At 42.9% G+C, this 21,383-nt stretch overlaps 2 protein-coding genes, 1 long non-coding RNA gene and 1 pseudogene across 4 annotated transcripts in view; 1 reads left to right on the forward strand and 3 right to left on the reverse strand.

The window, feature by feature from the left end:
• The window catches only part of SLC16A6 (solute carrier family 16 member 6), a 19,537-nt gene extending 11,688 nt beyond the window's left edge, over positions 1-7,849 (forward strand). Inside the window, 6 exon segments of the mRNA XM_003786180.3 lie at positions 824-967; positions 2,954-3,082; positions 5,870-6,570; positions 6,572-6,602; positions 6,605-6,685; positions 7,599-7,849. Of these exon segments, the coding sequence (XP_003786228.2) occupies positions 824-967; positions 2,954-3,082; positions 5,870-6,570; positions 6,572-6,602; positions 6,605-6,685; positions 7,599-7,849 (1,337 nt within the window).
• Positions 1-17,620, reverse strand: part of ARSG (arylsulfatase G) — a 127,539-nt gene extending 109,919 nt beyond the window's left edge. For both annotated transcript variants that reach the window (XM_012803202.2, XM_023511099.1), the window contains exon 1: positions 17,396-17,620. The gene's annotated coding sequence lies outside the window, so the exon portion shown is untranslated. The remainder of the gene's footprint in view (positions 1-17,395) is intronic.
• On the reverse strand, positions 10,902-11,725 carry LOC100964663 (annotated as a pseudogene).
• A 2,370-nt stretch (positions 17,621-19,990) lies between the features above and the next one.
• LOC100964975 lies at positions 19,991-21,381 on the reverse strand. Its single transcript, XR_001161103.2, has 2 exons — positions 21,290-21,381; positions 19,991-20,327 (listed from the first exon to the last, which is right to left on the reverse strand). It is a non-coding gene; the product is annotated as an uncharacterized LOC100964975 (long non-coding RNA).
• Between the last annotated feature and the right edge of the window lie 2 nt (positions 21,382-21,383).

Genomic DNA, 21,383 nt, shown 5'->3' on the forward strand with positions numbered 1-21,383 from the left:
AAAAAAAAAAAAGACCCTCAAGCTGTCACCCTTGGTAAAGTGCCGTGGCGTCACAGCTCACAGCAACCTCAAACTCTTGGGCTTCCAGGGGTCCTCAAACTTTTTAAACAGGGGGTCAGTTCACTGTCCCTCAGACCATTAGAGGCCGGACTGCAGGCCCCAGGACAAGTTGGCTGCTAAGGAGGACAGGCAGCGGCGGCAAAAACACCCAGCAGGCTGGATAAATGTCCTAGACAGGCCACATGTGGCCCGCGGGCCGTAGTTTAAGGACGCCTGGAAACAATTCTCTTGCCTCAGCCTCCCAAGTAGCTGGGACTACAGGCATCCAACACAACACCCAGCTATTTTTTGTTTGTAGTTGTCATTGTCGTTTGGCAGGCTCAGGCTGGATTCGAACCCCGCCAGCTCCGATATATGTGGCTGGCGCCTTAGCCGCTTGAGCTACAGGCACTGAGCCTTTTTCCCCCCACTCTTGAGATACTTTACTAAGAAGCATGTGTTTCAACCCCATCCAGGTGAACATAAAGGACGCAAAGTCTCCATCTTTTCTTAGAGCTGAGTAGTACTCCATGGTATACATATACCACCAACAGCCATGGGTTGTTGGGTATTTGGGTTGCTTCCACGACTTGGGAGCCTGAAGAATCAAATGTCAAATTTCAATGAACAATAATTCCTGAACAGGCGTAAGCACCCGTTGCACAAATGGTGTCTTGCGTCCTGTACCCTGTCTCCGTGCGGAAGGCACGGAGCAAGGAATCTCAGAGGAGCTCACGCTGAGGCCTCTGCAAGTTGAAATATCACTGTACGTTCTTTTCCGAAGCTCCCCTCGCCACGGTCCTGAGCAATCGATTCGGACACCGTCTGGTGGTGATGCTGGGCGGCGTGCTGGTCAGCACCGGGATGGTGGGCGCCTCCTTTGCACACGAGGTCTGCCACATGTACATCGCCATCGGCGTCGTCTCTGGTAAGGGTTACGCCTTGGCTCTGAAGTTCTCCACTTAATTTGAAGAAGGAAGGAAGGAGAGGGAGGAAATGAAACTCAAATTGCATTTCTCGCTGTTTACTTTTTCTTTAAAACAAACAGTGTCTCAGTAGTTTGAATGGGCCCTATGGACTCCAGGAGATGGGTGAATCTGTTCTCAAATGCCCATGAGTTTTCATTTGATCCTTTTTTTATAAAAAAAAAAAGTTTACTGATGATGACGATCACTTCTGTTATAGTCTGCAGCCAAAAGGATGTCATTTTTACAGAGTTAGACTTGAATTTCTTTAGCTAATATTTCTCAAGTTAAGGTCTTGAGGGTCTAGGGCTGTAGGTAGGGGACATACAATGTGCTGGACTTACTCTTGAAGGGGTCTAAGAAAATTCTGTTCCACTTAAAAGGAGTCCACATATTACTCATAGATTACATGTTATATACCAGGAGTGTCCCCAAATGTATACACATTTTAGAGATCTTGTGGAAAGTAAAATCGGTCATTACCCAAAAATGTATGAATCGCAGGCAAAATGAATGTACATAGCATGTGTCGGTACACCTGATCAGTAAGGGTACCTTCAATTCAACTTCAAAAGTAATTACGGCTCGGCGCCTATAGCTCAACCGGCTAAGGCGCCAGCCATGTACACCTAAGGTGCGGGTTCGAATCCCCAGCCCGGACCCGCCAAACAACAATGACGGCTGCAACCAAAAAATAGCCAGGCGTTGTGGCGGGCGCCTGTGGTCCCAGCTACTTGGGAGGCGGAGGCAGGAGACTCGCTTGAGCCCAGGAGTTGGAGGTTGCTGTGAGCTGTAATGCCATGGCACTCTACCCAGGGGGACAGCTTGAGGCTCTGTCTCAAAAAAAAAAAAAAAAAAAAGTAATTACATAGACAACATCTTTTAATGCGTGTACATTTGGGGGGCATCCTCTGTATATGTGTGTGTGTGTATATATATATATATAATATATATATAAACATATGGAGTTAAGACATTTTCATACATTTCTATACATATCAAGAGACTTATTTCTAAAACAAGTCTTTTTTTTTTTTGAGACAAGGTCTCATTGTCACCCAAGCTAGAGTAAAGTGGCATCACCATAGTTCACTGCAGCCTCGAACTCCTGGGCTCAAGTGATCCTCCTGCCTCAGCCTCTAGAGTAGTTGGGACAACAGGTGCTATCACGCCCACTTAATCTTCCTAATTTTTTTGTGGAGATGGATCTGGCTCTCGCTGAGACTGGTCTCCAACTCCTGACCTCAATCAATCCTCCTGCCTTAGCCTTTCACTGGTGCTGAAATTACAGGTGTAAGTGACTGTGCCCAGCCCCTGATATAAGTCTTATGTAAAAACTACATTCAAGGCTGGGCTCACTGGCTAATGCCTATAATCCTCCACTCAGGGAGGCTGAGGTGGGAGGATTCCGTGAGCTCAAGAGTTCAAAAGCAGTCTGAGCAAGAACAAGACCCCATCTCTGTTAAAAAAAAAAAAAAAAAGAAAGAAAGAAAAGAAAGAAAGAAAAAATTAGCTGGGTGATGTTACAAGCACCTGTAGTCCCAGCTACTAGGGAAGCTGAGGCAGGAAGATTGCTTGAAGCCAGGAGTTTGAGGTGTCTGTGAGTGAGGCTGATGCCACAGGACTCCACCCAGTTTTAAAAAATTAAAACTATGTTCAATAATAGTTTTATCCACTGTGAATTATATAAATTCGAAAAAAATTCTATAAATTTGATAAAACCAGAGAACAGTTTTTCTATTCTTAGCATCCCCAAATAACTGTTGCAGCTTATGCAGCCCTTTAGTGAAAGCCATTTTTCTTTGCAACATCACTTTTCCCAGAATTAATGACTTGGCTCCCAATCATTAAGCCTCAAGAAATCCAAAACAGAAGTTCCAGATCTTAGAGCAGGTCCTTCCGGGCCCAGCCAGTAGCAGTCTCACTGTTCTTCTAACTTCTTTTCACAGGTTTGGGCTGCTGCTTTAGTTTTCTCCCTACGGTCACCATTCTGTCACAGTACTTTAGCAAGAGACGCTCTGTGGTCACCGCAGTGGCTTCTACAGGAGAATGTTTCGCTGTGTTTGCGTTCGCACCAGGTAGGCGGACGGTGAAACTCCAAGTGTCAATGTGAAATAGGGAAGCCGCTCAGGTGTTCCCGCTGCACTAACTTTCCCCCCAGTCTGGATGACTTTGACAGTCTGCGTAATGAAAGGTTATTACCCTCTCTCCACCAGCACCACCTTTTTTGGGTCTGTCCTCCGTAATCCCCACTTTAGGAATTCAAACCATTTTCCTAGTAGTCCAAGTTTACATAAATAGGAAGATGCGTGCCATATATTAAGTGCTAGGGCTTTCTCGATGCATGCATTCCAAAATAATTCAGTGATTTGGGATCATTCATCCCATTATGTCCTCTTCTTATTCAAAAGAGCGGTATTGAACATGGGTTTAAATTAGGCTAAAAGGTCAGGTTTATTATTTGCGGGTGGATAATCTTGCATCAAAATTTTTATCCCTGGCCTGGGCACAGTGGCTCATGCCTATAATCCTAGCAATTTGGGAAACCCAGGCAAGAAGATTGCTTGCGCTCAGGAGTTCAAGACCAGCCTGAGCAATGATGAGAACCTGTCTCTACCAAAAAACAAAAAAAATTATCTGTAGTTTATCTCCCTATCTCAATATTAATATGTAAATTACAAGAAAACTAGAGTAGTGGGAAGATAACTTTGGAGACCCAGATTCGTTTCTTGCTCTGCTATTTCTTTTTTCATTTGTTTTTTGAGACAGTCTCACTTTGTTGCCCTGGATAGAGTGCTGTGGCGTCATAGCTCACAGCAAACCTCAAACTCTTGGGCTCAAGTGATCTTTTTGCCTCAGCCTCCCGAGTAGCTGGGACTATAGGCACCCACCACGACTCCTAGCTATTTTTACAGATGGGGATCTCACTTTAGCTCAGGCTGGTCTCGAACTCTCAAGCTCAGGCAGTCCACCCGCCTCAGCCTCCCAGAGTGCTAGGATTACAGGCATGAGCCACCTCTGCCATTTCTTAATGAACATGTCAGTAGATTGGATTTTGTTCATAGGAGACATGGGTGGAAGTATTTAGGAGTGACATGTTATGATGTCTGAAGCCTTCCAGGTGGTACTGAAAAATGAATGTGTACACATAAATATATTGAGAGAAAGATACAGTTGACAGAGACACAGAAAAATACTAATTGTCTGGTTTAGGTGAAGGATGGGCATATAGACCTCGTTCTGTCCACTTTTCTGTCAGTATGAAAGTTGTCAAAATAAATCATCGAGAGGAGGAAGAACCAATGGAGAGTGAGTGTCCCAAGGATAGTGTGTCTCAGTCAGTCTGGCTTCCCATCACTGGGCACTGTCCCTGGTGCTTGGTGGGTGCTCAAGAAACAGGAAAATCAGACTGATTGTTGCCAGGGGAGCGCAAAGCACTTAGTAATTCACAAGTCTAAACTATCTTGCAATTCTGAGTTTCCATATTAAAGGGGAGAAGGAGCAGTCTGAGGGAGGAGCCGTGCTCCAAAGGCAAGTGGAGCTCCCCAGGAACGCGGGGCTCTCCTGCTAAGCCCGTCTCCTGGATAACCGAGTCACCATGTCTGTTGCACTTGACTCTCAGCCCTCAAAGAATTAGAGTGCAGTAAAATGCAATTGTAATAAGTATCCTATAACCTTTCTGGGATAATGAGAAGGAGATACTGTGAGATCTTACGGGGCCTGCACTATCCCACTGTGGCTCTGAAGCTGGTGCTCTGTCTGGCCACGTCCTCTACCTCACATTCCTGCGTCCAGCCTTCTCTTCAGGCCTCCCAGTCAGCAACCTAGGACTCCTCTTAATGGTAGGAAGGAGGAGAACTCAGGTAGTTAAGGACATACCTTAACTGGAGGATGCTACCATGTAATTCTGAAATAATCATATGAGCTTTTAGATTCTCAGATTAGACTCTTAGTTTATTTTTTTTAATTTAATCTGCTACTCTTGAGTCTTAAATGGATACATAATGACATAACTCAGAGGTTTGGTAAGATTCTTTTTTGTAAAAGGCCAGATAGTAAGGAGCTCAGGCTTTGGGGATTATATAGTCTCTGTCACAGCCACTTGATTCTGCTGTTACAACACAAAAGCGTCTGTAGACTCTTTACACAAGGCGGCAGGGCTGTGCTGCAGTCAAGCTTCCTTAACAAAAACAGGCAGGGGGTGGGTTTGGCCCATGGACCACAGTTGGTCAGGGTAGGTCGGTCACAAACTTACTTCACTTCTTGTGCCTCTACCTGGAAAAATGCACCCCCTCCAAAGCTGTTTTGGAGACTTGAGCTATATTTATATATAATAATTGTCATGTACATTTCGTCCTTACTGATTTATAAAATGCACCAAAACTTAGAGTAAAGGATAGCCAGGATTGACTGCTTTCCCCCTTGTGAGGAAATTTCTACACAGATTATTACTGTTCTGGGCCTAGATACACCAGATACCAAATCTGGATCCATACTTTTTTTTTCTTTTTTTGAGACGGGGGTTTCACTCTGTCACCCTGGGTAGAGTGCCACGGCATCATAGCTCATAGCAACCTCAAACTCTTGAGTTTGAGCAATCCTCTTGCCTCAGCCTCTCGGGTAGCTGGGACTACAGATGCCTCCATGATGCCTGCCTAGTTTTTTCTGTCTTTAGTAGAGACAGGGCCTTGCTCTTGCTCAGGCTGGTCTCGAACTCTTGAGCTCAGGGAATCCACCCGCCTCGGCCTCCCAGAGTGCTGGCATTACAGGTGTGATGCCCATACCTCTTGATGTTTTTATCTCCTGTGTCTCAAGTCCATCATTGACCTTAGATTTCATTTCTTCTCTATTCCTGCCTATCCAAGCAATCATGGCTCTGAAGGAGAGCATCGGCTGGAGATACAGCCTCCTCTTTGTGGGTCTGCTACAGCTGAACATTGTCGTCTTTGGAGCACTGCTAAGACCAATTATTATCAGAGGACCAGGGTCGCCAAAAATAATCCCCCACGAAAACCGGAAAGAAGTGCAATACATGCTTGAAAATGAGAAGACACGAACCTCAATAGACTCCATTGACTCAGGAGTGGAACTAACTACCTCACCTAAAAATGTGCCTAGTCACGCGAACGCGGACCTGGAGCTGAAGGCCGACATGCAGCAGAACCTGGTGAAGGCGAGCGCCAAGCCGAGCGATCAGAAAGCCCCTCTGTTAGACTTCTCCATTTTGAAAGAGAAAAGTTTTATTTGTTACGCATTATTTGGTCTCTTTGCAACACTGGGATTCTTCGCACCGTCCTTGTACATCATTCCTTTAGGCATCAGTCTGGGCATTGACCAGGATCGTGCTGCTTTTTTATTATCTGCGATGGCGATTGCAGAAGTGTTTGGAAGAATCGGAGCTGGCTTTGTCCTCAACCGGGAGCCCATTCGTAAGATCTACATTGAGCTCATCTGTGTCATTTTACTGACTGTGTCTCTGTTTGCCTTCACGTTTGCTACTGAGTTCTGGGGTCTCATGTCTTGTAGTGTGTTTTTTGGGTGTATGGTTGGAACAATAGGAGGAACCCACATTCCACTGCTTGCTGAAGATGATGTCGTGGGAATTGAAAAGATGTCTTCTGCGGCCGGGGTCTACATCTTCATCCAGAGCATAGCAGGACTGGCGGGACCACCCCTTGCAGGTGATTTAAATACATAACATACGAACCCTGTCTGCTCTCCCATAGGGGTTGTGCTAGCTTCCTGTTCAAAGCTAATACAAAAAAAAAAAAAAAATCTGCTTCCATTTTTATACTTCCGTTGAATTTTAGAGTTGCCAGGGATTAAAAATTACCTGAGCCAACCTTCTTGATTTAAATGTGAGGAAACTGAAGACCAGAGAATTTCAGCCAAAGTTGGTATGGTAAATTAATAAGCAGGTCAGGATTCGAACCTGTGTCTACAGTCCAAGTTGCTCGAGGCTGTTTCAATCATCTCAACTTGTTGAAGGGTAGAATTTTTAACGCATGGGTTTTTAACCTTTATAACCCATCTGACTTTTGAAATAATAGGGCTAAGGGACTTGTGTGGGTCACCTTCCCTTCTTAAGAAAGGTGTCTGGGAAGTGAGTACCTAGCAACACTCTGTACATACCTAATTGATTAGCACAGACTGCGTCCTGCTTGGGAGGGGACATAGATATGTCGCATACCTCAGATCTGAAATAAGTCCTTCAAGTCACTGGGATTAGAAATCTTCTCCTCCGTTAAAAGAGACCCAAAGTGAACAGCAGTGAAAATAAAGACAGCTCTTTCCAAAAAAGAAAGAAAGCTCTTTCAGGTCACCTTTCCAAAAAGCATACATCTAACTGTCCCCTGGTTTAGATTCTCTGCAAGGACAGACTTAGCCCGTGAAGATCCAGTTAGTGACTTCTTGTTCTTCTCTCCAGTCTACCAAAGATTTTTTTGCCTTGAACTCTCTTTTTTTTGTTAATAAGACAAAAATAAAACAAAGAAGGCAAAGAAACCAAGAGGTTTCCAAATTCGCTGGGGCCCTGGGTGGGAGGGTTGATGTCCAGGGAGGACGTTGCTAATGGCTGCCGGTGCTCTCCCCCAGGTCTGCTGGTGGACCAAAGTAAAATCTACAGCAGGGCCTTCTACTCCTGCGCAGCTGGCATGTTGGTGGCTGCCGTGTGCCTCGCCCTGGTGAGACCGTGTAAACAGGGACTGTGCCAGCGCCCGCATTCAGGTGAAACAAAGGCGGCGAGCCATCGTGGGAAGGCTTTGCAAGACATACCCGAAGACTTTCTGGAAATGGATCTTGCGAAAAGTGAGCACAGAGTTCACGTGCAGATGGAGCCAGTATGATGCACTTTCCTGTAACAGCAGCTGCTGTGTTGGCCTGGGGGTGGGGGTGGGCCAGGGGCTGGGGGAGACAGGGAGGTGGAGGAGCCAACCGCTGTTCTACTTTGCTTTCAAAACTGCGTTTTAAAGGGAATGTATATGGGAACAGCACTACCAATATCTTCTTTTCCTTTAAAGATTTCCTTTTTGCTTGTTCTTTTAAAGCCAAAACAAAAACAACCAAACACTCTACCGTATATAAATCTGGCTTGGCTCCATAGCAATATGAATGATAAGTCCGAGGACTCTTGGGTTCACATTCCAATATTACTAGTGTCGTGAACTGGAAAAGGGGTTTTAAGATCACTCACGTGGAATAGACTATCTTGTCAAATGATCTCCAGCCCAAGTCACTGAAGTGAAATTGGCCATTCAAAAACAACAACAAAAAAATCTTCCATCATTTTAAAAACTCTTACGTTCAGAATTATAAATTAAAAGATCTTGTTTTTAAACCTTTGGAGGAAAATACTGAGGTTTTCCTTAAGAAATTATGGCCTCTTGAATTTTCTACATATTTCACGGAAGTTAAGGATAGTTTAAGACCAAACGTTTGACAGATAAACACAAATTTTTAAAATGTATGTAACTTCAATGTGAAGGTGACCACTTCTTTTTATGGCCAGTCATTACCAGAAGTATTTCAATACAGAAGATAAAAGACGGCATTCAAAAATACGTTTCCTGTTGCTTTTAACTATTCAGAAATATGTGATTGTAGTGTCTTTAATTTAAACCACTATTTATTATTAAGTTATTCTAGGATGATTAAAGCAATCAAAAGAAAGAAAATCCAAGACATAAGCAGCATTTTTACCTCCTTTCTGCAGTTCTTCAAATGCCTCAAAGAATATTCCTTCTCTTGTAGAGTTACTCTCATAAAAGGCCAAGTTGTTACGAATCTCCAATTTGATTACAGGGGCGGAGGGTGGGGGGGGATAATGGGTAGCAAATCGCCTTAGCTTTTAAAAATCATCTGTTTTATCACCTAAGAATACTTGAGAATCTTTGCTCAGATTTGTATTTCATTGAATTATCGCTTCACAGCCTTTTGGCTGAGATCAAGTGTGAATTGTTGAAGCATTTCTGATTTTTGTTTAAAAAAGAAAAACACGCATCTAACTTTGGAAGCATTTCTGTTTCACACGGGAGTAGCAGAGACATGTACGTTACCAGTTACCAGTTGCAATTCGCGTCTCATGTAAAACATGACTTGATCGTTGTCAGTCGCCCTAGGTATCACCTAAACTGGTCATTGTTCTGTTTGTTATTTTTTTGTTTTGAGTTACACTACGTGCATAGTATTTCTCATTTTAACAGTTTTCTGGAAAGAGGGGAAATGTGAGGATAACAGATGGGCGATTCCCTCACCTGTTACCGAGTCTCACCCCGCAGGTGACTCACCCCGCAGGTGACGGCCAATGCTCGCTGCTCCCTCTTTATTCATCTTTAATGTTAATTTATGACAACTCAGGGGGAAAAACATAACAAGCCTAGTTTGGTTACAGGTACACACAAGCTTGAATATTTCTCTGCACTGAAATGAAAGTGGCATAGTTCATCACCACCTGCTACATTTTGTATAGCATTTTATCAGCCATAGAAATAGGACAATCGATAAAACTTTGGGTAGGGTGGGGGAGAGAATGACAAAGTGTCTGTCAAAACCAGACACACCTAAACCAAGGTGGATGTAGCAAACCTCTGTCACTGCTTGAGAAGAACTTTGAGCTTGTGGCAGTTTTGCAGAATTACATGACTTCAGCACTTTATAACATATTTTTTACTATGAATGTTCAATACAATTTAATATTTATAACTGATTTCCAAGGGACCTGCTCTATGTCCATTCTGTTAACTGCATGGAAAAAAAAAATGTATGCCAATTTCAGTATGTCAATGATCAAGGTTTTAAATATTTGGAAGAAAAGAAAAACAAGATTGCTGATTTGTTCTGTATTAATGACATTCTGGTACTTCTAGATTTGCAATAAATTTATGGCTTTTTTATTTAAAGAGACTGATTTTTTGCTTCTGCTATCAGGATTTTTTAATTGATTCTTACAGCTTTCATTGTTGGATCCAGTTATAAAAATCCCAGGAAGATTCATTTCAAATAAGTAACTTTTCAAACTTTTCTATAAAACCTTTTAGCTCTAGGGCAGCACCCGTGGCTCAAAGGAGTAGGGTGCCGGCCCCATATGCCGGAGGTAGTGGGTTCAAACCCAGCCCCAGCCAAAAACTGCAGAAAAAACCTTTTAGCGCTACTAAAAACACGTAAGTTTTCCCAAGAATAGCTGTTGAACTTCACTACTATTATTATTTTGGTCACTGAAACAGGACACTTGTAATTTATATTGAATCTTTTGTACAAATTGTTTTATTTTTTTTTCTGCAAATTAAGTTTTCTCTCTCTGATTGCCAGTTAAATCCAGAGTTTTAATTTCATAGTTTAACAACAAAGGGTCATACACTGAAGCCAGTGCGTACACCTAGGATTTCAGTCTAAGATTGTCCATGTACATAGCTGAAATCCGTTCCAAGGTTTGGCCTAACAAATGCTAGAAAAAAATACTATTTTTTAAAAAAGTCGTTTGTACAGGTATTAAATTTCATCTTGCACACTGAAATCATACGTACAGGGCAAAGTCAGAGCTTTTATATTTGCATTTATTCATATAACCTTTCAAACACTACTTAGCTGAATATTAAAACAAAAACAATAAAGATCGGGGATTCCCAGAGGGTTGGGGGGCGGAGAGAAGGATGACTGAGTGGAGTAGAGGGGACTTTTCGGGGAGTGAAACTATCCTGTATGACCCCGTAATGGTGGAGACCAACTATGCATTTGCATTAGTCAGAGCTCATAGAGTAAACAACACAGAGTGAATACTTACGTAAGATCTGCACTTTATTTAATAATAGGTAGTATATCAATGTTGGTTCGTCATCACTTGTAGTACATGTACCACACTAACTCCAGATATTAATAATAAAGGAAGCTTTGTACAAAGAAAAAAAAAAACAATAGCAACTAGTGAGCATACTATGATTACAGTCCCTCACAGACTCGTTACTGCACGTGAAATGCCAGCAGCGTTATTCACTGGCCCACTGAGAGGTCTGACACTGAGCACCACCTCTGGGCTGATGTCCACCATCCTCTCACGCTTCTCCATTGTCATGGCGCCATCCTTCCTGACTTGGATCAAAGTCCACCAGTTCCAGTTGATCCATTCCATCAGTCTCTTCCACTTCCTCTCCAGAAGGAAGTTTTTCTAGAAAAGAGAGCTTATCAGGAGAAAGAAAGCCATTCTCAGGAAAGTTTACCTTAAATCCAATGATTAGGCGACCCTTTTCATATGGTCTATGATAAATTGACATGCCTTCATTCAGCACACACTTGATATCTGCAGGCTTCACAATCTGATCTGGAGGAGAGGTGATGACTATGGTTCGGTTGTCCGGAGTAGATATTGGCTTTCAGAAGCCACACAGTGCTTCAGCCAGCTGTATGTCCATCCACATGCAAAGGTCTTCCCCTCGTTAAGTAAAAACAGCACAGCCCTTCTAATCCAACACAATGATGACATCTCCTAGCTCCAGGCCTGGTTCTTGGTCTCCTTCACCATGAAATGTTATCTTCTGGCCATCTTTCATGCCTTTGTCAATATGAACTTCTAGAATCTTATTCTCTCAAACTATTTTCCTTTCATTGCAGCTTTTACACCTATTTTTAGGGCTGATCCATTCCCCATGGCCCTGGCGCGCCACGCGCACAGACTGAATTTGCTGAACCATTCCAGGTCCTATCTGATGAACTCTTATTTGCATTCTAGTACCTTGGGACATACAAATTATTTTAAAGCACCTCACAAAATAGCTAAATAGTTCAAAGGAAGTATTAAATAATGAAAGACAGGAGAGGGGAATCAAACTTAGCAGTATAATCAAATGAAGAAGCATAAATTTTCAGCTAAGAATTGAAATGAGAATAAAAGCAGTGATTGAACTTGATTATTTCTTAATGAAAAATACATGAATGAAATAATATTCTGGTAGGCAGCGAAAGCCTATCAAAAGTAACAAGGGCAAGTAGTTAGAACTACCTACACTCAATTACAGAACAATTCTCTTAACCTCATGTGAGTAAATAGCTCTCACACATGCCAGGGGCAAACCTTTTCTGTAAAGGTCCAGATAGTAAATCATTATGGCTTTTGGGCCACAAGATGGCTGTCTTACTCAACTCTCCTATTGCAGGTCAAATGCAGCCATCTACCATACATAAATGAATGACAGGCTCAGTGGCTCAAACCTGTAATTCTCAGCATTTGAGGCTGGGATTTGGGAGGACTGTTTAAGGCCAGGAGTTAGAGACCAACCTGGACAACATCACAAGACCTCATCTCTACACAATATTCAGAAAATGAGCCCAGCATAGTGGCTCATGCCTGTAATCCTAGTGCATTGGTAGGGTGAGGCACGAAGAGGGTGCCTCACCAGGAGGCACCAGGAGTCTAAGGCTGCAATGAACTATAATTGCACCACTACACTCTAAGCCTGGTTAGCAGCAAGATTCTGTCTCTAAAAAAAGATATGAACGAATAAGCATGGCTATATTTCAGTGCAATTTTATCTGTGGGATACTGAAGTGTGAATTTCATAAAAATTTTCACATAAGAAATGTTATTTTTATCTTTTTCAATCATACAAAAATGTAAGAAGCACTATTTTTTGGCCTGTGCTCTGCACCTCCATGGCAGTGGAACTGGCCAGGACCACCAGCACAACTCTGAAAACTAACAGTTCTGCCTGATAGGGAAGGATCGTTATGGTCAAAGAAATTCTTAGCTCATAGGTGGCCCAAAATAGAAAAGATCAAACTGCTGATAACACATTTATTAGTTACCAGTCTTCATGTCCTCTGATTAAAGAGATTCTGCTTTAAGCCTGATGAGTTAACAAGGTTTCAGTATAAATATAGATTGTTTCCCTCCCCAAAAGAAAACCATTATAGTTGTAAAAATGAATGAAGATCATGGGCCCTTTTAAGGTAGATGTATTCATAACTGATACAGTGTTTCCAACCTTTTAACAAAGGTATCAACTTTATACTCCAGCAACATGTAATGTTAATTTTCCAACCTTTATCTGCATTGCTTTTAGCTTAATACGTGGTGATAAAATAGAGAAAAAGGATTGGAAGTCAGGGTTCCCAGGGCCCAGACTCAAGTCACCTGGAGGTATCTGTTACATTAGGTTTCCATACTCCAATCCAAATTTTCCAAATCATCACGATCCTTATTGTTAAAAGTTCCTACAGTAAAAAAAAATAAAAGTTCCCACATATGGGGCTCACTAATAGTGATCTGGGGTTGAGAAGCCATAGCCTTTAACATTTGAAATGATGTGTTACTTAGTTCCATGTAAGCATTTCCCATTGTTTATTGAAGCAGTACCCTGAACCCCATAAATGCATCAATGTACAAAGTTATGATTTAATAAAAAAAAAATTTTAAAAACAAAAACTAAAAGAATAAAATAAATAAAATTTGAAATGGTTATGAAAATTCCTTAAACCAATTTAAAGACAATCCGGACACGTTATACTCTAAAATCTCACTCCTGTAAATATACATTGCACGGAGAAAACAGAAACTGTCTTGTTTTCAGATCTGTCTTTAATATATTAACGTGTAGGTCCTAAGACAGGGCAACGGTGTCCAACAGGTTGGCAGCTCCCATTGCATAAGCAGGAAAATAGTGCCCCCTCGTGTTCAGTTTTTATAATTACTCTGAAGGGGCCCAACAAAAAAAGAGGCGATACCACTTGTAACGTCGCTTTTCATGTAAAAACTCTCATACTCAAATCAAAATTACTTCAGTGTGACTATCAGTATCCTGGAGGGTAAGTCAAACAACAATCATGATATCTCAGAACACATCACCAAAGGTAATGAAAGAAAATACAAATTGTGATCACGAATATGTTACCATTTAGATGCCTTCCCAGCAATTCAAGAAGAATTCAAGCGGGCGAGAAACTTACTACCCCAGCATCCAACCAAGATGGGAGCGTGGTTCACACCTGTAGTCCCAGCCGCCTGGGAGGCTGAGGCAGGAGGATCTCCTGAACCCAGGAGTTCAAGGCTGCAATGAGCTATGTTTGGCACCACTGCACTCCAGCCTGGGTGACAGAGCAAGGCTCTATCCCTCAAAATATAAAAAGAATTCAACCAAAATTGTAAGTGCCTTCTCAACACAGACTATTCCCTCTCTTAGTCCCAACTTTGTCCCTAAGCTCCAGACTCATAAATGCCTGCCTGGCAGCACAGAGCTGTCCAACGGGCATCTCCATCTTAAAATGTCCTCAGAAGAACTCTGGATCCTCCTCAAAGCCATTCCTCCATAAATCCAATCAGCTCTACTTTCTAAATATATCCAGAAGCTGACTGCCTTTGCCAACTCCACCAGGACCCTTATTCAAGCTAATATCATCTCAGCTGGATCACTGCAATAATCTGCTAGCTGGTTTGCCAGCTTCCATGCTCCACACTACCCCCACTGTATTTTCTTCATAGTGGCTATAATAATCCTCGCAAAGCAAAGTCAGACATGAAGCCTCAGCAATGGACCCTGTGGGAACTGTCTCGTGCCACTGCTTTCCCCCTTGCTCCTGCCACACTAGCCTTGTCGGCTTTCTTACTGTTCCTGGAATTGTTCTTACTGATCCAAGCCTCGGGCCTCAGCGTCTGTGGTTCCCTTTGCCTGGGACACCCTTCCCTTGGTTGTGTACAAGATGTAGCCCTTCAATTTGGCCACCTCCAAATGACCCCCTAAGGAGGCATTCCTGATTATCTTCTCCAAAATGACCCTTGTTTCTGTCTCTTTTCTCCGGCATGCTGTGACAGAAGCAGCTATTTTTTTCTACTAGTGTATTAGCAGGTTTTTGTTCACTGCTGTATCCCCAAGGCTTTGAGCAGGGCCTGGCACCCGGTAGGTGGTGCTCCATAAATATTCTTGTACCAAAACCTATGTGGGTCATTACAAAATTTTTGAGATACATAAAAACCAAGAAATGTAAAATCCATGTAGACGGAAACAAATGGAGCCCTCCCAGCAACACCGGTAAACTGAGCAAGGTGAAACTTGCACAGGTGAATCCGAAAGGACGCTGTTCACTGTGTTTCTTGAAAGTGAAATAAAGGACCATAACACAGTCTGTCTCAAAACTATCACAATGACCCCCTTATATGAACGAATGAATGAGTTCTTTGTTTTTCATTAACTTTTTTCCACTTTAATTATGCAGCAGAAAAAAAAAAGTATCTATTTACAACAGTTCAAGAGAGTCTGATGCCCCCTAGGAAGTACTTGGAGGCCACAGGACACTGAGAGCGTGTGCTCACAACTTACTGGCCCAATATCTGAGGACGGGTCTCACAGTGCCCTGCAGGACTGTCCTACAGGGGTGGGCCAGCTGACCTAGGAACCGAGACTAAACACAACAGTGGGGGGGGGGAGTAACACTAAGGTAAGTATGCCAACGGGGGCGTTGAGTGCGAGCATATTGCCAAAGTCAGTTTTGTTTCAACTCAACCGATTTTCCACTAGACCTTTTATTTTTCATGATGCTTTTCTTTTTTAATGTCTCACTGGCAGCAAGTGCTTTTCTGGTGTTGCACCTCTCTGTCTTTGGTGCTAAGGCAGAAAGTACATGAACTGATTTCTCTGACTTTGAGCAACCCCAGATGGCTCTAGCTGAACAGTAAAGAAGTTGAAAGGAAGCTTAATCTTATAACCCCTTCTATAAACAATGTGGAAAAAAAAAATTGGTTGGGTTTCTGGCTGGCGGTATTTTCCCCCTATGAGGTCATGTAGCCCAGTGAAAACAGTGCAGAACTCAAAATCAGGAAGACTTGGGATCTGGTCCCGTTTTTGCCTTTGGTTTAAACACACGCGTTTACTCAGCTACTGCAGGCTTGTTTCCGCATCCAGGAAATGGACTAAACAATCTCCACACTATGAGCACCTCACAACTCCTCTTTCCAAAAACGAAAATGCATTTATAAAGCAATGCCAGGCCCTCAACAATGGGATAGGAAGGTGAAAATCTGCAGCAGAGAATAACCGCAAGATCAAGAAGCAACAAATATCACATATTCTCACTCCTGTTTGGGAGCTAAAAGGTGGGTCTCATCTAGGCAGGGAATAGAATGACAGATACCAAGAGGGCCATGAAGAGAGGTTGGTTAATGGGTACAGACATACGGTTAGATAGAAAGTATTAAGTTCTAACCTTGCACAGCAGGGTAGAGTGAGTATAGTTAACAACGTGTGGTACATTTCAAAATCCCTGAAAGAGAAGACTTGAGTTGTTTCCAACACATAGAAATAAGAAATACTCAAGGGGTGGGCGGCGCCTCTGGCTCAAAGGAGTAGGGCGCTGGCCCGGTGGCAGGTTCAAACCCAGCCCCGGCCAAAAACTGCAAAAAAAACCCAAATACTCAAGGAGATGATGGATACCCCAAATACCCTGACTTGATCATTACACATCCTGTGCTTATAACAAAACATCACATATACCCCATAAATATCTGTCGATAAAAATCAACGCATGTATCCCATACATAAGTTATCTACAGAAATTGTTTTAGAGAGAGGAGAAGAAACTGAACACTAAACCCAGAAGCCCTCATAAGTGTCCGCACTCTTTCAGTTTGAATATCAACCCTCTGTACTGACAGAAGATCTGGGTGGCCTTTCCCTCAAGCCTTTCTCTAGTACCTCAGTTTCCTGGACGCATTTTCCAGGTAGACTAGAGAGCAGCCACAAGCCACAGGGGGCTGGTAAGCTCGTGAAACGTGGCCAGTTGGAATTGAGAGGTACTGTCTGTGCAAAAGACACACGGGGATTTGAAGATTTAGTATGAGAAAAGAATATAAAATATTTCAATATTTATACTGATTACACGTTGGAATAATAATAGCTTGGGTGCACTAGATGAAATAAAATAGATGGGCCGGGCGCAGTGGCTCATGTCTGTGATCCCAGCACTCTGGGAGGCCAAGGTGGGTGGATTCCTGGAGTTCAGGAGTTGGAGACCAGCCTGAGCAAAAGCAAGATGCCCTCTGTAAAAATAAACAGCCAGCATTGTGCTGGGGCACCTGTAGTCCCAGGGCAGCTATAGTCCCAGCTACCTGGGAGGCTGAGGCAAGAGAGTTTGAGGCTGCTGTGAGCTATTACACCTTGGCACTCGACCAAGGGTGACAAAGTGAGACTCTGTCTCCAATAAATAAATTAGATGATTAAAATTGATTCCACCTGCTTCTTTCTGCATTTGCTAATGTGACAGCTAGAAAAATTAAAACGTAACATATGTGGCCTGTATTATGTTTCCACTGGACGGTGCTACTCTAGATAGCAGAATCCAGAAGGTGACTGAGACTCCAACTCTGCAGTGAAACACTTTTTTCAGGGTTCTCCGGGGGAACTCATTGCACTCACTGCTCTGCTGCCGTCGCCATCCTGGTTTTCCAAGGCCGCGCGCAGAGCGCCGCACACGTGGTTCACCCCCAGTCGGCCTGCGGCGGCGGCGGCTGCGGCGGAGGAGGTTACCCCGGGTCGCGTCGCCAGGGGAGGCCACGCGGCCCACCCCGCGCCGCGGAGCCTGCAGAGGGAAGTCCCCGGGCGCGGAAGCAGGTGGCGCGCCGGCCGCTCGCAGCTGCTGGGCCCGCGGTGTCCGCAGCCGCCTGGGCGCAGGCGGGACAGCTACGCGCTTCCTGCTCGGGAAGGGCCCGGGCAGGTCCAGCCTTAGCGGTCTCGCAGCTGCCTGCTTTGATTTTAGCTCGCCTGCTCTGAAGAGAGGGTTTGATGTGTAAATTATTCTTAGCCGGAGGATTTACGTTTCAAAACGCAAGCTGAACAAGAATCGACAGGATCTTTGCCAAATTCTTGGGTTCGGCCCTCTCCATTGAAAGCCTGTAGGTGCTCAGGGGCTCACTTTGGGAGGCGGTGGGCAAGATCACCGGGAGTTCAAAACCAGCCTGGGCAACAGAGAGAGAGAGAGAGAGAGACAGACACACACACACACACACACACACACACACACGCCCAAGCGCCCACCGTATCTTAAATTGTATTTTTTAAGTCTGTGAACTGAAATGTCAACATTTATTCCTTTCCTAGCTGGAGAAAGATAGTAATTCTGTCAGCACCAAGAAATAGGATCCGTGACATAAACAGCATTTCAAATTCACTTATTTCTAAGATAGTAGACAGTGGAAAATATGCTTCTTACTTGTTCAATATCTTATTCATTTAGCACACGCAGTGCAAAAATCTGCTTGGATTGCTGTCATTTAGTGAAAATCACTTTTTTAAACTACAAAGTTTTAGCCATAATACATAAAAATTATGTTCAGTAGATAAATTCTATTTTTAAATTTAACCCCAAGAAATTGTCCAAAAGTATATACAACACAGAATTAGCTATCCACAGCACTTAAGTGATGATTGCCGAATAAATGCCAGTTATGCAAAATTTTGTTTGGCCCAATAACAAGAATGAATGATTTGTTATTTTTCCTCCCTAGTTGAGAGTAGGCCCCAATGGATTTTTTTTTTTTTTTTTTTTTTTTTTTGAGACAGAGCCTCAAGCTGAGCCCCTGGGTAGAGTGCCATGGCTTCATTGCTCACGCAACCTCCAACTCCTGGGCTCAAGCAAGTCTCCTGCCTCAGCCTCCCAAGTAGCTGGGACCACAGGCGCCCGCCACAACGCCCGGCTATTTTTTGGTTGCAGCCATTATTGTTTTTTTGCAGGCTCGGGCTGGATTCGAACCCGCCACCTTAGGTGTACGTGGCTGGCGCCTTAGCCGCTTGAACCACAGGCGCTGAGCCCCCAATGGATTTTTAATCTTGTCCAAATAACTATAATTCCCAACTTTTTGCACTTAGGCAAATCTGAGTTCAAAAGGGTGTGTGAATAACTCTGACCTTCAGGACTAAAACTGTGCTTACCTTGTAGAAAAATAAAAGAAAATATAATAGAATGGGTAATAAAGTACATTAGAGGAAAAAATAAAACCCATCGCAGAACCCATAAAATTCTGTGCTGCCAAGTTCTCTTTTCAGTGTTGGAATAACCAAATACTCTCTCTTCAATCACGTTTAACAGCAAACTACCCTTTTCCAAAATTATTTAAGCAAGTCTAATCAAGGAATAGAGTGAATCCACGGGAAATCAGATTTATAAAATGTGCCTTAAATCACACTGCTTAAGTCAGCACAATGAAAGAATTTAAGTTTCTTTCACTGAAATTTCTGGATTTCTGAGATACACTGAGCTAGCAGAGGCGCTTGTCAATTTTGGTTTTCAACCTGCTTGCTACCAGAGCGATGGGTTGATGCCCACGGCCTGCAGACTACCGTGGGGCTTCCTGGCATCCTAGCAGACAACCCCACCATACTTTCTCCCCAAATCAAGGAAACACTTCACAATGCAAAAAAGTGACACACATTGTAATAATACACCTGAATTGGGCTCTAAAACTACAGAAAAAGTACACTCACAGACTGTAAGTACTATTATAAACTATTTCTAAGACCCCTCACAAATGCCTAAATGCTATAGCTGAGAATTCCAACAGAAGTCCCACCACCAAAAGTCGCTGTAGTGTAAGTACCACTGTTGTTTTCACTTGTAAATATTCCCAAGAGGTCACATCTTAAGCTGCTAAAATCTTCTATGAATTGTCGCTTCTTTCAGGAATAAGCAAGGGATAACCAGCAAGGGAATAAAAGAGAGGTAAGTGCCCCTTCCCCAGAGAGTAGGGCAAGGTCACAGAAGAGGAGGGATGAGATGGAGATCAGAGGACACGGAAGTTCACAAATGTGCCACGGTGGGCCTAACGGAGGGGGAGCCGCTTCTAAAAACAAAAAGCAAAACTCACCCCCTTGAAATTATGTGGATTTGTTCCTTAGGACATATATGGTCATATTTAAAATATTTACTACTCCTAGCTTTCTGGTGAGACATAAACATAATGGAAAAACAGAAATAACATGCTCACTGCCACACACCAAGCTAGTAAGATAGAAGACAGTTTACAGAATTTTTATTATTCAAAATGAGTCTCATTTCAATTCAGGTGCTTTAAAGAAGGTTCTGTCCTGTTACTTGGACACAGCACATAATCAGTAAGTAGTTTATTCCAATGAAGTACTCCACCCAAATGAAAGCAGAATGTGCACGTTTATTTTAATTACTCCTAATTGAAGGTCCTTATTTTTGGAGAACGGCACGGCATTTCATTATCCACTCCTTCCATTCCTTGAAGGCTTCAACGGGTTTTGGTAAATTCCCACTATGCTCCCGACTGTGTTTCGGAGTTACTCCAGGGGTGTCAGCAGATTCATCATCGATCCATCTCACTAGCGCCTTGAAAAACAGAAAACGTTCATATTTTAACAAACGACAGCAGAATAATTTTTGCAAGGGAAAAACATTGGCTCCTAGATCAGGTGATCTAAGCCGGTGATTTATATTACCCCAGGAAGATGCTGCATTTGATAAGGAGATGGTTATGAATATGAAATGGCATATGCAGTACTGAGGGAAACAGCCAGTACCAATATACACAAACTTTTAATTATAAATCACGGTCAGAAGTGTGCTTAGGAACAAAGACAATTTAAGAAGCACTCTCATTCTTCCACTGACTTTTTTAGGGGGTAAGATAATTATTTTCTTTCCTCAACTTGCTAAATATCCCACAAGGCCTTACACTGTATTTTCAACTTGATATGTAGGTATATACATATCTAAGTGTACACACAGACACAGGTAGACAAATATATATGCAGATATACGTGCAGAAATTTATGTGCAGTCACTTGAATAACAGTCATCCCACCAGCAACCACGTGCATGTACACTGATGTGCTTGTGGGCATGTGTGGGCGCACACACACACCCCGAGATTAGGTGCTTTCCTTATTACTTCTTAAAGATCATCCTTTCCTCCTAGTGAACATCATACGTCTATCCTGTATTTGGAAAGACAAATCACTCCCACATATTTACAGGATTTACAAAATAAACTCTACCACATATATCCATATTTATTCTGTTCTGCAAGGTCAAGCTCTCTTACCCTAAATGGGTAAAAAACAGAGAAACCTCTTCCACTGTTTCTCATTATATGTACTGTAAGTATAAATCACTCAAGGCAAGTTGAAGTTTTTAAAAAGGGTATTTTTTTGTATGCTCTTTCAAAAAAAAAACCCACAGCTTCCTGCTTATCTTTACACTAATTTCCTTTGATAAATTATAGGTCTAGAAAATGTCAGTTTGCAACTTAGATAACCACTTCCCTCCCTGTTGGGCCCCCTCCCATTTACTTTATATCTTTCCTCAATGCTGAAGCCAATGGCAGACTGCAACTTGCGTAAGCAGATAGGGCAGAGGTCTAGAGGGCGCCGGTCAGCTTCTTCC

The sequence above is a fragment of the Otolemur garnettii genome, unplaced genomic scaffold, assembly GCF_000181295.1.
Source record: "Otolemur garnettii isolate 467f Iridium unplaced genomic scaffold, OtoGar3 scaffold00018, whole genome shotgun sequence".
Lineage (NCBI taxonomy): Eukaryota > Metazoa > Chordata > Mammalia > Primates > Galagidae > Otolemur > Otolemur garnettii.